Source organism: Pteropus alecto, unplaced genomic scaffold (genome assembly GCF_000325575.1).
Source record: "Pteropus alecto unplaced genomic scaffold, ASM32557v1 scaffold365, whole genome shotgun sequence".
Classification (NCBI taxonomy): Eukaryota; Metazoa; Chordata; class Mammalia; order Chiroptera; family Pteropodidae; genus Pteropus; species Pteropus alecto.
The window spans coordinates 816,263-833,055 of NW_006436299.1; the positions used below are offsets into that span (position 1 = coordinate 816,263).

The following is a 16,793-nucleotide window of genomic DNA, read 5'->3' on the forward strand; positions in this document are numbered from 1 at the left end:
AATATCTATTCCAATCCTTTGCTCATTTGTAATTAGCTATTTTTATTATTGAGTTTAATAGTTCTTTATATGTTTTGAATAAAAGTCTAATATTAGATATATGATATGTAAATTTTTTTTCCAATTATCTGGATTGTTGTTTCACTTTCTCAATGGTATTGTTTGCAGCAGAAAAGTTTTTAATTTTGATATACACCAACTTGTATTTTCTTTTGTCACTTGTGTTTTGGGAGTTCTAAGTAATCACTGACTACCCCATTGTCAGGAATATTTACTACTATGTTTTCTTCTAAGAGTTTTGTGATTTTAACTTTTACATTTTAGTTTACACTCCATTTCAAGTTAATTTTTGTGTGTGATGTAAGGAATGAGTCTAACTTTATTCTTTTCCATGTAGATACTCAGTTGTCTCCACATAATTTGTTGAAAACCTATTCTTTCTCCATTTTGTCTTGGCATCCTTATTTAAAATTGACCATAAATGTGAGGGTTTATTTTTGTACTCTCAATTCCATTACATTTATTAATATGTCTATTCTTGTGCATGCATCACACTGTCTTGATTACTATAGTTTTGTAATAAGTTCTGAACTCAGGAAGTGTGAGTCTTCCAAGTTTGTTGCTTTTAAAGATTGTTTTAACTCTTCTGGGTCCCTTGCAATTTCATATAAATTTTAGGTTTGACTTTTCAATTTATGCGAAGAAGCCAGCTAGGATTCTCATCAGGATTGCATTAAATCTGTAGATCAGTTAGGGGAATATTGTCATCTAAACAGTATTAAGTCTTCCAATCCATAAACATGGGGTGTCTTTACATTTATTTAGATTTAAAAGAATTTATTTCAATAGTTTTGTAGTTTTCAGTGTACTTGCACTTCACTTGTTCAATATATTCTTAAGTATTTCATTATTTTGATGCTATTATAAATGAAATTATTTTCTTAATTTTGTTTTTTGATTGTTCATTGCTAGTATATAGAAATACAAGTGATATATCAACCTTGTATACTGCAACCTTGCCGAATTCATCTAGGTGGTAGTATGAGAAAAACAAGATTATATCTGGGATTCAGAAAGAATGGAGTAAATCAGGACTAGAATAATACTTAGTTACCATGTACTGAGCATATTTGTAATAGATTAGTGCTTCTCAACATTTAACATGCATATGAATCTCCTGGGAATCTAAGAAAAACGCAGACTTTTCTTTAGTGGGGTTGGGGTGGATGGAGCCCGGGATTCTGTCTTTATAACAACTTCTCAGTAGATAGCTGGTGGCTTTCATACATTATTTTTAAGCCACAATAACCCTGCAAGATATATATTATTGTTCTCATTGCACAGATAAGAAAATGAACTCAGAAGTTGAGCAAATAACCAAGTTCATAAATTAACTGGCAGAACCAGAATTTGAACACAGTTCATTCTAATACCAAAGCTGGGCTCTTTCTACTCTACCACTGGATATCTGGAATAGGAGCAGATCAGATGGGACATGAACAATGTGTGGATCAGAAAAAAAGTAAGCTTTTCAGGGTCAGAGATGCTACCTGGAATGCATTTGGGTCTAAACCTCGAGGTTATTTTGGAGAGCTGATCAGCGAGGACCTTGCTTTCTAGGTTGCTAAAAGTGAAGGTGTGAGACCGGAATGTCAAGTAGAAGATAATAATAGTAGATAAAACTCATGATTGGAGGAAGTCTAGAAAGTGGCTCACCTCTGATCAGGATAGAATCCAGAGCTGGACTGTATACTGCTGAGGTCTACATTTGGGATTACAACTATTGTTGACTATTCCTGAATTCTAAGTTATTTTACTGGGGATAATAAATGGTATAGTATCTGTGCTATCTCTCAGGGGCCAGGTTAAGGGTTTAAGGATATGGGTAAGGTTCTAGCCACATGGTTACCTGTGAAGAACTATAGCTAGGTGAGCGAATTACCTTCCAATAATTTTCAGCAGAATATTAGGGGATTTCCATCACCTCAGTCAAAACACGTGAGATAATATTTTTTGTCCTTAGCACCTTTTATTGAAATATGACCCTTGATGACAATCAGGCGGGCATATCGAATGTCAGCCAAGAAGGGAGCGGTGGAGGACACAAATGAAAAAACAATAAGATTCAGAAAAATAATAGCTTCACATGGGATAGATGATCCCCAACAGTTGTACAACACTGGTTCTTTATCTATAGAAATTGCCCCCTGCCCCATCCCCCTCTAAAGATCTACTAAGTTTCAAAGAATATAATATGCTGTTATGGAAATATTATTGGCATAGATAACTCCTTTGGCAAAGACAGAGGGAATCACCAAGCTCCAGATGGGAAGAAGTGGCCAAAATGTACGCAGTTTCCTTCATCTGAAACCTGCTACTGGCAGAGTAGCACCTTCTGGGAGGCTGGGGTTATGGCTGCAGATCTAATGCCTCTGGACAGCTTTTTAGCACATGAGGTTAAATGGAAAACAGAAACTGAACCTGGCCTTGAAAGAGACTTTTTATCTTTCACCCTCTCTACTCTTTTGCTTCCAGTGTCTCCCATGCTAGGGCTTTATTTTCAGTGTCTCTGTCTCTTTCTCTAGGTTCCCCTTGTGCATTTACTGCTATACTCTGGCTGAGTCTGAAGGTGATAGGACTCAAGGAGACCCAATTACACAGGGTCCTGGGAGCAGGGAGTTAGGAAGGATATGTGATAGTAATTCTTACACTGATTCCTTTCTATATATCAACCACTGTGCTTACCTATTACCCACTGGGGCCTATATGAGTATTTGAAGGAAGAAGGCAGAAGTTGAAACCAATACTTGTCTTTGTAGAAATCCCTTGGCCTGCCTGCCTTCCAAACTGCTACCCCCGGGCAGGCTTTCACGGAGGGCAGAGCCCAGGAAATGAGAACAGGGGAGAGACACTGCACCTCAAGTAATACTGACAGCTTTGCAGTACTGTCACTCACAATGGGATTGCCATGTCAGCAGTGCTGGGCATCAGTACCTGTTTAGTAGTTCACCTTTGTCTGCCAAGCTTCACTGCTCAATATAATTTTGGGGCTATTTTATTAAGTTCTTTGAAAACTGTCCCTCTGTATAAAAATGAGCATCTTGTGTTCTGATTTTAGCTCTAGAATAATTTGAGGTGAGATGAAGGACAAAAATAGCAGTCAATAGTATTTTTAGTGTGATAAACTTAAGGTACAACCAATCTACCACTGACTAGAAAAACTCGGACTATGACCATGGTGCCTGTGAGGGACCACTCTTTTTTCCTGGGCATCTATTTTCCAAAACGTTGTTTTAGCCAGAAAAAAATCTTAGAATGTTGGACTACATTGGCCTCATCCCCTCAATACAGGACATCTGAACTTGCTTATTGTTTGTCTTAGAGCCTGTTTTTTTTAAAAAAAAGATGGCAAACACAGCCTACATTCAAAGCATTCCTTAACCTTCCTCAATCTTGTTTTCTGTAAGCCTAGACCTTTATAAGCCATCAGCCTTCCTGAATAAAGTAGAATCCTCTCCTTGAGGGGAAATGGCAGGTTGACATTTTTACAGTGGTTCTGACAGCAGCAGTATACTAAGAGCATACCAAGGGCCCCCCTCAGGACACCCTGCTGGCTAAGATTATTTCATTGTTTCCAAATACAATGAAGAGGAAATGGAAGTTAGGACCAAGTATTTGTAGCAGCAGCAAAGTTCCTTGGCAAATTCTTTGGTTGAATGAGGCACCCCTGTTGCTACAGTTAACCTCTATGGACCATGAAGAATACAGCTGTAACTAGAACAGATACCAGGGCTTGCTGGGTAGGGCTGTTCAGTACCGAGCATGGGCCCCAGTTAGCAAGGAATAGGTAATTGAGGTGAATAACAAGGCCACAACTCCCTTCCTGCATTCGCCCACCTGAGGGCTTTTCCAGGATAGAAACTGGCTACCAGTGTCAGGGCCTTGGCAACAGCAGCAGCATTAGTTGTTTGTGTGCCTCGGATTCTGGCTGAATTATAATTTGCTTTGGGGGCCAGCCCTGGCCCTGTGAATTTCAGTTCCCTGAGCCAGGCTACAGGCTGAGAAAGCAATTAGATAGATGAGATCCTCCTGAGCTCACCTCTCCCCTTTCCTTACCTTGGGGACTAGAGAAATAGGTGAACCTTTGTCAGTTTCAGATTTCTTAGGTTTCAAGAAAAATAAGTAAGAAAAAATTGAACCGTGTTGGGGAACGCTAATCTCATGGTCATCTAGACTTTAAGAAAAATATAGAGCCAGGCCACACTTCAAGGTGAGAAATTCTTTCTAAGACACTTGTTAGCTATGGTGGGAAGAATTCAAGGCCTTGGAACCTGCTTGCTTAAGCATGGTAAATTCAAGCTAATCTGCAGAAAATGCTTTCCTTCTGGGATTTTTCCTCTCCAGCTCCCCTCTTCTTGCCTTATTAGTTAAAAAAGAAGAAAAAAAAAACAATAAAACATGAAAATAAATAAAATCAAAAGGCCATTTAAAATATAACAATAAGAATCCCTTCCCCCCAATAATGGAACATGTATGCGGAAGTCAGCTTTAGTAGAGCTATTCATGGCCCATAGCGTGAAGCCCTTAGAGTAGGCACCTGTAACCTCTGGCAATGAAAAGGCAAGATTAAACAGGAAGTGGTAGGCCCACAGTCTTAGGACAGGAGGAGGGCCATACTAGTCAGGGCTGAGAGTGGGCCTCTTCCCTCTCATGTAGATGCTGGGGAAGATTAGGATGCAGCCAATTTGCTTAAACCTAGCTCCTTCCAGTGGGGCATCTGGGGATCCCCAACCTTTGCTCACATTCTGTTAAGTATAATTCCTCCTTCTCTGCTTCCCACTACAAAACTTGAGTGAGGTTCCGAAATTCAATAGGCAAATACCCTCAAGACAACCAGATCTCTCTGGGAAATGGCTAGGCAATAAGCCTCTGGGAAGAGTGAAACTCCATGGGCAGCTTCTCTCTGAGCCTTGAGAGGCTGATTATGGTGTGGGTGGATGGCGAGTGTATGATGTCTTTGGTGTTTTAGTACAAAGAAGAATGAAGGAACTGCTCTGTTGGTTCTGTGTATGGTGAGTGCTTGCTGTACAAACTGTGGAAAGGAGAGTGTGGTTGTATGATCATGCCCTGCTACAGCTTCTCCTTCTTGCTTCTACTCCCTAGGGTAGAAGCTCGGGGCCTCCCTGGATTCTCCTAGTTGGTTGGGAGTAGTGCTATATAACGGGCAGTGAGAGACATCCAGGGTAGAGAATATGGAACGAACTGCTAACTAACTGCTATTTACTTGCTAACAAACTGCCAACAAAGATTGAAAGCACCTCCCATTGTGGCTGAGCAGGGATGGCATGGGCAGTCTGCTGCTAGAATTAGAAATTGCTGGGCCCCAGGAGTAGGCTCTCCCTGAGACATTTGAGCTGCTCTTCTCCGAGCTTGATCTTCTCTTCCAACTCTCGCTGTTCAATGATGAGAGCAGATTTCATCTTCACAAAGTGCTGATAATCTTGGAGCTGGTCCTGAGGCAGGTAGCGGGAGATCATACCAAACACCAACTTCTCCCGCCGGTCCACGTGCTCCTTCAGCTCCTTGGCATCTGCCAACTGCCCTGTCAGATGCTGCTTCTTTTCTATCAGCAACAACTGGGGAGGCAGAAAACCAATTAAGGGCCATTTCAATTACCAGTCATCCGCCTAATCCAGTACTCCATCAGGGGTGCTGCCACAAAGCAACTATCCACTCTGCTAACCGATCAATCCTAGATTTCCTGGCATGGAGTCCACCTTCATGCAAAAGCCTTTCTTTACTATAGCAGGAGGAGGATATATATGACAGTGATTCTGAAAAGGGGGATATGCAATCACCTCTTTCCATCTCTAAGTTGTCTTTAATCCATGGACCATCACTGGGGTTGGGGTAGGGAAATGATCTGACAAAGCCAGCTCTGGCCCCTTCCATCTGGTGAACTATCACTGTGACAATGCTTTCAAAATGGTGTATGTCTCTGTGACGGTGTTTGTATGTGTGTATATGTAGCTATATGTGTATGTGCATGCATATGTACCTCTTATTGTGGATTCGGATTTGTATCCAAAACCATTTGCATAGGGCTAGGTAATGCAGTTTTGGTTCAGGAATCTACACAGATTAATGCAACTTGTGGAACTGACAGCCACCTAATCTCAACTACTTGGTGAGACCTCCCCTTCAACTCTGAGAAAGAGACGGGGAGGAGAGGAGGAGGGAATAAGAGAGGGAGAGGGAGAGGGTAGGAAAGGGAGAAGGAGGAGCAAAATTACTGCTGCTGCTGCTACTACTACTATTTCTACTACCACTGGCAGCTAGCACTGATTTCACTGTTTACCCTGTTACAGGCCCTGTTTTAGGTCATTAACATGGATTATCTAATTTAATTCTCAAAAACCTCATGAGGTTGGCAGTGTGTTCACCCCATTTTTAAAGAGATTGAGACAGAATGAGGTTAAGCAAGTTGCCCACAGTCCACACAGTTAATTAGTAGTACAGCCAGAATTTCAAGGCACTAAAAAGCCAGTGCTTACATTCTTAACACTATGTTCTACTGCTTCCCAGACTAGCCAAACTTGAAAGAGGGAGCCCTGAGAAGAAACAGATGGCATTCCCCTCCTTCCACACCCAGAGACATCAACTCTACCTTCTCTTGGTTGGCCTCTGAATCCATGCTGTTGAGAGCATTCTCTACACGGGCCAGTCGTCCAGAGAGTGACAACAACAGGTTGACCACTTTGTCAAGGTCCCCGATAAACAAATGGTATTTTTCAAACTCATTGGATTTGCAGACAGCTTTTAGGTTGGCCTCCACCTCTTCCCCAAGGGCAGAATTGGCACTGATGTCCTCCAGCAATCCTCGCTGGGCCTCTTGCAAGACAGAAAGTTTTCTGCCAATGCTTTCAATAAGCTGTATCTAGGAGAAACAAACAGGAAAAGACAAAGAATGAGGATGGAGACCTACAGAAACTGATCTGTGCTTGTAACCTGTTTTGGAATCCAAGTAACAGATGGTATGTTCTACCCTAGTCACTGGAAACAGATGAAACCTGAGCAAGTCTCGAGCAATTCCAGTTTTCTGGACAGGTACCTTCTCTTCCATCTCTTAGTATCTAGGAGGAATCTCTGTCATCATTAAACTTCTTAGCATTAGATAAGTAGTACCCATGGGCTAATGCCAAATGTAACTTAATAAATACTCACCGAGACTATTTAATAAACAGGAAGTGGAAAGCTTGTGAGAACGTAGATTGGAAAAGCATTGTCATCAAGTATTTGCCTATTGCTTCATTCATTCTCCTTGTATCTATTTAAGTACTTTTGATGTTCATGGCACTGTGCTAGATCTTCACCCTCTCAGCTTTGCTTTTGAGGCCTTTTGGATACTAGTGTGAGTTCTGGAGTTGCAATGACTAGGTTTGACTTCTAGTTCTGCCACTTACTAGCTGTATGACCTTAGGTGAATTTCTTTACAGAGTTTTGCTTTCTTTATCTGCAGAATGGGGGTAATTACAGTATCTCCTTCACTGAATTGTAATAAGGCTTCAATGAGATAATGAGTGCAAAGAGTTTAGCACAGACTAATTGCTCAGTAAAAGCTGGCTGCTATTTTTATTCATTCTGGCCCCATTCTACCATTCTAATCTCACTGGGAACATTTCAGGATTAGCTCTTCACTCTCCTCTGAGTTCACAACACTCATTCTTGTGTCCCTGATTTGCATATGCAGTTCTATCTGCTCTTTATCTCTTCTTTCACTTTGGCTATTCCCATTCTTTCTTCAGAGCCCAGCTTTGCCCCCTGCCCTCTCTGCGGAAAGCTCCTGCCACCATAAGTCTTCCCTCCATGATCTCTTTTCTTTTCTGAACTCTCTAGTCTTTCAGAATTAGAAGCACATAGTACAATTTGAAGTTGTTCACTTTCATGTGTGTGCTCCTGATCCCTCTCCTACTACTGATTTTAAGCTCCTCAAGGGAAGCACTGCCTGTATCTTCTGGTTTGTCCCCCTATAGGTGTAACCAGTTCTGGGATTGTACTCATAGCAAGGTCTTGTGGTAGGAATGAAGTTTTGGAGTTGGAGATGCCTGGATTCCAATTCTATCTCCTCGAAACTATGTTACTTTGGGTGAGATACCCAGCCCCACTGAAACTTCTGTTTCCTCATCTGTAAATTACAGAAGTACCTCCTCTCTTCCCACCACCCATTCTTGTGGTGTTAAGTGAAATCACAGAGGTAAAATATTTAGTATTGTGTCTGGCATATTAAGCACTCAGTATATGTTTACTGCTGCTGTTATTATGATTATTATTGTTGTTATTATTATTATTATTATTATTACCTAGGTATTAATATTAATTAGTACTACTACTACTATCACCATTACCACTACCACCACTAACTAGGTTTGAACCCCAGCTCTGCCACAGAATAGTAGAGTAACCTTGAACAAATAATTCAACCTTTCTGTGCCTCAATTTCTCCATCTAAAAAACAGGATAACAATAGTACCTATCTCATAGTGTTGTTATGAGAATTAAATGAGTTAATACATATTACATGCTTAGAATACTATCTTGCATATAGGAAGTATGCTTTGGTATTTGTTTTATTATAATTCCAGTCCAGGCAATCTAGGGCCATAGTCTTGTAGTTTTCTAGAGTGCGTTCCTTTCTACTACTTTATTTAGAGATGTCCAAGGCAACCAAGACCAAGAAAGCCTGCTTTGGGTCCAGGCTTTGTTGTCATATTTCAGAAATGGTCAAAATTCAGATCACCATGATCTTAGTCTGAAGTGTAATAGGTTTACATTTAAGGAAAATTACAAAACCCATTGGAAATAAAAGATCAATGATATGAATGAGGCAACACAATTAGATGCGAAGAGGCTCCCAGTTATATCTCCATCCTCTGCTCTTCCATACAAAAATCAATGCCAGGAACAAGGGAGACTAGCGGACAAATGATCAACTTGGAAAAACACCTACCCACCCCAGCTGTTAGGTTCCACAGATCTAAAGTGGATGAATGTGGAGAGAGCCCTTCGTTTCTTGGCACTTGGGCTTTGTAACCTGAACTTCGACCCTGGGGAAAGTGTAGTGGATAGAGCTATGGAGTCATTGAAGACTCAGCTAGAGCTGAGCTGCTTTTCTAAGGTATTATAAATTGGTGACATTCCTAACCTATCTTCCTCAGAGAGAAAAACCGCCCCAGCCCACCCTCAACCACTTCAAATCACTATCTACTGTTCTGTGCTTTGCCATTTCTGATCATTTCTCTCTTTTTTTTTGGTCAGATTTTATTAGGTTTTCTCCTAATAAAAAGGTCCTGAGTAAGGCAGGAGCAGCCCTGCCATGCTCAGGGAACACAGTATTCAAGGAAGCAGATATCTGGATCAATAAAAGTTTGATACCACCATGCTTTCAATTATTTCCCTGACATTTTGTTTCAGAATGGAAAGCGGCGGGAAGTCTCTTGTAAATGGCCTTGAGCTTTCCTACAGGTCATGTCCTGAATGAGAAATATGGGCAGATGAGCAATTTACATTGAGCTTAGATGTCTATGAAGTGGTAAATTGGGCCTTCGAGGTTGCCATGAAAACCCAGTTGTTTATGAAATAAAATGTGTAATGCAGGGAGGGCAAAGTGATTCCAGAAATTTGATTAGAAAACCAGGCTAGTGGTACTTAGAGGAAGAAAGGGGAGGATTTGGAACAATAACAACATCTCCATTTATCTATTTAGTGTTTTAAAGAGATTATTGACTATCTTTGCAAATAAATACTAAAGTTTACCCGTCTATAAGTTCTCCTTTTTTTTCTTAGTCTGTTCTGTCTCCCAGAAAGTTACATGGAGAATACAATCAATGACTGCCATTGGTTAGAGCTCACTGGCAAAATCTCTGATGTGCCCTGGGAGTTGAGTTAGTTAACGAGGCTGGCTTATTTCAGAAAGATAGCCCAATAGAAAGTCAGACAGTCTTGACTTCAAGTCTTGAGATCTACCACTTAGTCTGTAACCCTGGGCAACTTAGTCCTATCAATTGGTAAAAAGGGGACAGTAATGTCTACCTTGTAAAGTTTTAAGGTTTAGACAGACATTGCACTTATGATTATGATTACTACTACTATTATTACTATTATTAGCCAGATCAAAAAGAGACTAGAGTTGCATTTGTGAGAAACCCAGAGAGATGATTTTATTTCCATATTGAAAATATAAGAATGTACCAAGATGTTCTGAAGAGCATATAGGGCAGGTTGACCTCCAGACACACTCGAATTAAATGCTGAAAATTTCTAAGGCATATAAAAAAATTTCACCTTTTTTTGAGCTAGTTCATGGTCAACTTCCTCTTCTTCTAGGCCAATTTCTGCCATTTCTGGTTGGTTTTTCAACTTGTTCAACAGCTCTGCCTTGGCCACAGAAATATTGTAATAAGCTGAGTAAGAGGTAGGGATCACTGGGCCCCCTGGAGGAGGTGAGAAGTGCTGAAATTCTTGTCTGTGGGAACAAAGAATGACCATTTGAGCTCCTCTGCTAAGAGGCTGCTGATCTTTCTGCTCCTTAGTCTCTCCGTTTGTAAAATGGGACCCTGCATCACCAAAGAGCTGTAAAATAAGGAAATAACGGGCCAAGAAATACTTGTTCAAATGTAAACAGGCCACATGAACGCTATCTAGAAGCCAAATCAAGGCCAATTATAAGTACTTAGAAGGCTATTTCTTTGTCCCTGACTTCTGCAGCTACAGGACTTCTTTAGAGATAATTTAGTTTGGTCATGGACACACCACTAAAATCTGGAAAAAAAACTGACAGGCCCCTAAAGTTCTGGGCTTCTTATCATCAATGATTCCCCTTGGTTTATGGCCCCAGTATATGGATCCCAAGGGAGGGACAGGGTGGTAGGAATGGATCTGAGACTTTAGCTACTTGTCCTCCAAACTTGTTGGTTCCCTCCTATCCATTCTGTAGCCCTGTCCCACCCCAGCTCTATCAAGTCTGCTTGCTTACGAAGGCACCCTATAGCTTTCCTGTACACTCTGATAATTTCTTCTTTCCTGGTAGTACCACTCCTGCTTGAAACAGCCCCTCCACTGCAGATGTCCCACAGTAAAGAGGTCACCCATGACCTCAGCAGTGGTCACCATGTTGGAGGCTGGGGTTAGCACCCCTGCCAGGGACTTGTCACGACCCGCCACATCTCTCATGAGTTCTTCTGAGACTGCCTGCTGTGGGGCAGGCCCTTAGCCTGAGAAGGGATATCATCTCTCCACTTCTGTCATATCCCCAGTGGCCCCAGCCTCTTTCATAGTTGCAGAATGAAATGGGGGGGAAATGAAACCAGTGGCACCCAGAGGCTTGGCAGTGTATCAGCAGACCCTATTGTCTTGGTTTCACTGAAGCCCGTGGGGCTGAGGTGCTGCTTCTCAGAGCCCCAGCCCATGAAAGAGAACTGCTCCTCAGGAAAGAAGTAGCTTCGGCTCCATGCTGGCTTGGGTTTGGGTTCTTCTGCCATCAAGACTTCTGGGCTGGCATGAGGAAGGAAATAAAAAGAAATGCTTCATGTCAGGTTTCAGGGACACAGGGGCAAATAATTCTCCCCATGATTTATGCAAGGGGGAAGGCCCACACCCACTATATTCTTGTTGCTTACCAGCCACCCCCATCTTCTACCTGTCTATGTCACTGCCCCTTTGCTAACCTCTAGCTGTTTGAAAGGAAAAATAGGAGAAACTCATTCGTCATTTCTGCAGCTATTTGCAGCTCTTAGATAAAGGTCAAAAATAATGGTTAAAATGCTCCACAGCTATTTACTGATTCATAGTGTGCTATCTCCTATTCATCACACAACAGAAACTTAGGCATGCCAATATTCATCATCCTAAGTATTCATTTTACATGTAGGTTTTTAAAGCTAATAACATTGATAAAAGAACACTACTAGCTAACATCATATAGTACTTATGTCTCAAAATTGCGCTAAGATGGGAGTGTGAGTATAGATACAAATATAAAATTTAATGCTCATGACAACCATTTTACAGTTAAGAAACATGAAGCATTGAGAGGTAAAATGACTTTCCCAAGGTCATCAGACAATAAGTGGCAGACCCATGATTTAGACGTAGGTAACTTAACTCCAGAATCTGTGCTTTTAGCCACTATGGTATACTCCCAAAACAACAATCTGATATCATATAAAACCCTGCCATGTAAGGAATTTTCTGACTGGACTATATCTATATGTTAGCAGAGAAGAGAGCATTCTGGAGGGAATATGAACATATAGAATAGGGAATTGCTATCCATAAGAAAAATATTAGGGCATATGTGAGAATTCAGAGTCACAAAGTGCCAAAATAAAGTATGGAATTGAAAAAAAAAAGGATGTGGCTGTATGTCAATTATATCTCAATAGAACCAGAAAAAATAAAAATAAATTTTAAAAGGGCATGCTAATTAGAGACTCAGTTCCCCAGCAGACACAGCCCTGTATCATATTATAGTGTATAATATTAGTTACTATGTTCTAGGGCTCCTTTTCTCATAATCTCCATTAATAGGGCAGGGGTTACAGATCTCTGAGAACATAATCTGAATTTGATAATGAACATTAAAGCAACAATCAGATTCCTTCTACAGAGCACTGAGAGGAAATGCAAAGAATCCATAAAGCAAAGTATACTCGAACTTAACCAACACTCAACAATTCCACTAACCTGCTTCTAAATGTGTCACTTCATTTTGTAACTGAATAATATATAGATTACAGAGATAATATGGGTTAACTGGGCTGATGTTAGCACATCTTTTTATTTTGCATTTTAGATTAAAAATATTACACATCTACTTCCCCCTAACACTATTCTTCCTTACAATATCTTAAAGCCACTTCATTCTGGTTAGAACCCTGTGCTCTCCTAGGATCTTCTTGAGGAGCCCAGAGATCCTAGGATGATGTAATGGGCACAGTGAGCCAGACTGCCTGGGTTTTGGCTACTTGTGATCTTCTGCAAGTTATTTTATCTCCCTGTACCTCACTTTTTTCATCAACAAAACAAAACAAAACAAACATAGGAGACTAATGTTATCTATTCCATAGGTTTGTTGTGAAGATTGAACCACTCAATATGCAAAAGTGCTTAGAACAATGTTTGGCACATGGTAAGCAGGAAAAAAATATTAGCTATGTTGGGAATGATATTATTCCTTAAATATCCATCACTCAAAGAAGCATCTATAATTGATTTTTTGCAGCCACAAGCCAGGGCAAACAAATGTTTTTCCTCACATCCCATAGTCATTAAAAAAAAAAAATCTCTGGAACAAGTTACAAGATCTATAGTAATAGCAATTTCCTTCTCTATGCCTAAGTGAATAGAGGCACATAAAAGAAGAAGAATTAGGAGGCTGACAGGGGCATGCAACTACTACCACTGGTACATATTGCCCTACAGGAGGGCCTTGTAAAGTCCTGGCCTACTATAAGGACAAGATCTCTCAGAGAGAGAGGCTGCCTAGGATAGCAAAATAAGCATGGGTTTGGTAGTCAGGCAGATCTGGCTTTGAATCTTTGCTGTGTAATTCTGAGTTGGTTAGTCCCTTATTTTGCTCAGCTTTAGTTTCCTCATCTGTCAAATGGGGATAATAATGGCACATAGGGCTATTGAGAGGATTAAATGAAATAATGGATATAAAATGACTAGCAGTGTCCGGCACGTAGCAAATGCTTAATAAAAGTTTATTCTTTTATTAATTGTTTCTTCTGAATATTAAGTGTCAGTTATGTGCTAAGTCACCTTCTCTGTTGTGAAAGATAATAATCACAGATACTTTCCATAAAATATTTTCTAATTACAATAATAATGCTCCCCAGCTAGATGGACAGCTTGAGAAGCAGCCGCTTGTGATCTGATAAGAGGTTCTCATGATTTCTGGGAACAAGGCCCTATAAGTGCTGTGCTTGTGGCACTTCAGGCTAAAAAACCTTGACTAGCTCCAGATAGCCAAGTAATGAATTTGCCTGTCAGTAAAAGACATGATAACAAGGTACTACTTCTAATGGCAACAAGTCTCATGCAGGTTTCTTATATACAGGGATTTACAGGGGTTTCTTACATACAGGTTCCTTATATACAGGCAGTGGAAGAGTAAAAGAATGTTCTTAGGTGTTATAAGGAATTATCAGAGCATAAAGCACCCAACCCTAGGAACACTTTTGATGCTGGGGTGGTGAGAAGAGTTTAGAAGCCCAGGTAGGTCCTAGAGCAGAGGTGGGTCAGGTTTTGAGCTGACCTCTTGTTCTGGAGAATAAGCAGAAGAAAAAGCAGAAAAGGGCCTGAGCCAGGCTTCTGGGAAAGGCATAGTATAGGCAACAAGGGTTTAATGCTTCTGGCTCAGGGGCCAGAAACTGATGTATACCTTAAAAAGAAACTGGGAAATAATAAATATAATATCTTGATAGTGCTTTTTAGGGATAAAAACATTAATACTTACAATTTACTAAGCATTTACTATGTGCTAAGCATGGGGTTATGTCCTTTACATAGATTATCTTCATATTCACAAAACCACATGGGATAGGTATCATTATGCCAATTTTCCAAGTGAGAAAACTGAGGCCAGGAAGAGTTTAATTGACCAGTTCAAGGTCTTGCAGCTGGTAAATAATGGAGGTGGAATTCAAAATCATGCTGTCTGCCTCTTTAGGGACCTAATGTCTTTCATAAACACTTACTTGGAGGGACCAGTGGTCTCCTGCTCTGATGTCCTCCAAAGCCCACTGATGCCATAATAGCAAGAGGGCTGAGCCTTCTCAGCTTGAGATCCCAAGTGGCCCCTTACTGGAGGCAGGAAATCACTGGAATGGAGAGCAAAGGACTTTTGCTCTGCTGGGAGGCTTTGTGCACCCTGCCTTGAGACTCCCAGGTGACCAAAGCCTAGGGGTTGCGGCTGCTCCAGGGCCTCCTCAGGATTGAGAGCACAGGGACCAGTGGTTTCTGAACTGAAATACTGGGGTGGCAGTTCCTCCTCTTCTCCTCCTTCCTCCTCTTCCTCTTCCTCTTCTTCCTTCTCCTCTTCCTCTTGCTGCTGTTGTTGCTGCTTCCACTGCTGTTGTTGCTGCTGGGCTGCACGAAAGAGCCTGTACTTTTCCCAGTTGGGAGGAGGAGGGCGAGGAGGAGGAAAGGCCTTCTTCCTGGCTCCCGGAGGATCTTGCTGAGTCTCATCAACTTTGGTAAAGAGCTCCCTTCTAGGCTGCCCCCATGCCCGGAAACTCTGGGGCTCCAAGCAAATATGGCTCTCTGAGAAAGCACGGCTGCGCAGTGGGTGGGGCATGGAAGCCATGGAGCTCCCTTCTTCACAAACTGAAGTTTCCTCTGTTTTTTCTGAGGAGTGCCTGAAGTCTCCAAGGAGGTCAAGAGAAGAGATTGCTCGGTAGCTTGACAAGTCCAGTGCTGGGTTCTCAAGGCAAGGATGGAAGGGGGTTGCCCATGAAAAGCCAGCCTTGGAATGAGCCATTTCCCTGCAAAAGAGCAGATAGGGATTGTGCAGAACAAGCAAGTTGCAGATGATCCCACATTTTGGATGACATCATTTATGTAAAATTCGAAATGGCCACAAAACAATGCCATCTATGTAGTAAATGTAATAATAGTAACATATAATATATAATAAATAATATTGATAGCTGAGTATGTACTAAATGCCAGGCCTACTGTTTTAAGTGCTTTCCATGTCTTAACATATTAATCCTCATAATAACCCTAGGAAGTTCTATTACTATTGTCCTGATTTTACAGCTGGGGAAATTGAGGCATAGGCAGGTTAAGTAACTTGCTCATGGTCATAAAGCTAGTAAGTGGTAGAGCTAGGGTTTCAACCTGGACAATCTAGCTCCAAAGTCTGAATGCATACACCACCCCAGTCTGTTTGTAGGACTCAGATTGTATATGCTATGTACTCTGGCTTACAAGTCTAGTTATCTTGCTTCATCTGTTTTTGTTTTGTTTTTAATTATGAAAAATTCAAATATTTACAAACATACAGAGATTACTATAATAAATATTCATGTTTCTACTGACTGCTCAAAATAAGCACATCTTAATACTTTGCCATCGATGTTTCATGATTTCTTTTTAAGAAATAAGAAATAATACCCTTGTTTCATTCCCCACTTCCATCCCCTATTGCTTCTCTAGATGCAAGCTGTATCATAAATTTGACATCTATACTTTCTGTCTATGTTCTTATACTTGTAAGAAAAGACATCAGGCAAGCCATTCACTAATATCTACTATTTGGGATTTAAAATATCTTCTTCTAATGCAAGTCCATTAGAAATTTTTTGACTATAGAATTTTTTTTATTTGATTGCAAAATAAAGCAGGTTATAATATTAAAGAGTATTTTCTATAGAAGGAATGGGGGTTGAGTAAGGGATTAAGCCTATTATAAAGCAATTATAATGAAAACAGTGTGTTACTGATTAATGGAACAGAATGGAAAGTCCAAAAACGTATGAAACTATCTATAAAAACATTATATATAACTGACCATCCATAACAAGGAGATAAAGAAAGATAATTTAATAAATCTTTTTGAGATAACTGCAGAGCAGTGTTATTTGGAGCTGTACCATGTATTATATATTAAAATAAATTCCAGATTTAAGAGTAAATAGTGTGTGTATAAAATTTTAATATATATGTTATATATGTATTTATATGTCTGTGTGTATATGAAAAAACTATCAGAAAATTGAAAAGACTAT

General features: G+C 40.5%; 1 protein-coding gene across 1 annotated transcript in view; it reads right to left on the bottom strand.

The window, feature by feature from the left end:
* Positions 1-1,521: 1,521 nt before the first annotated feature.
* Positions 1,522-16,793, bottom strand: part of SHROOM4 (shroom family member 4) — a 224,361-nt gene continuing 209,089 nt past the window's right edge. The window contains exons 6-10 of the mRNA XM_006913403.3: positions 14,760-15,545; positions 11,401-11,550; positions 10,342-10,522; positions 6,668-6,937; positions 1,522-5,636 (exon numbers count right to left, since the gene is read on the bottom strand). Coding sequence (XP_006913465.2) covers positions 5,367-5,636; positions 6,668-6,937; positions 10,342-10,522; positions 11,401-11,550; positions 14,760-15,545 — 1,657 coding nt within the window. The 3' untranslated portion in view covers positions 1,522-5,366. The remainder of the gene's footprint in view (positions 5,637-6,667; positions 6,938-10,341; positions 10,523-11,400; positions 11,551-14,759; positions 15,546-16,793) is intronic.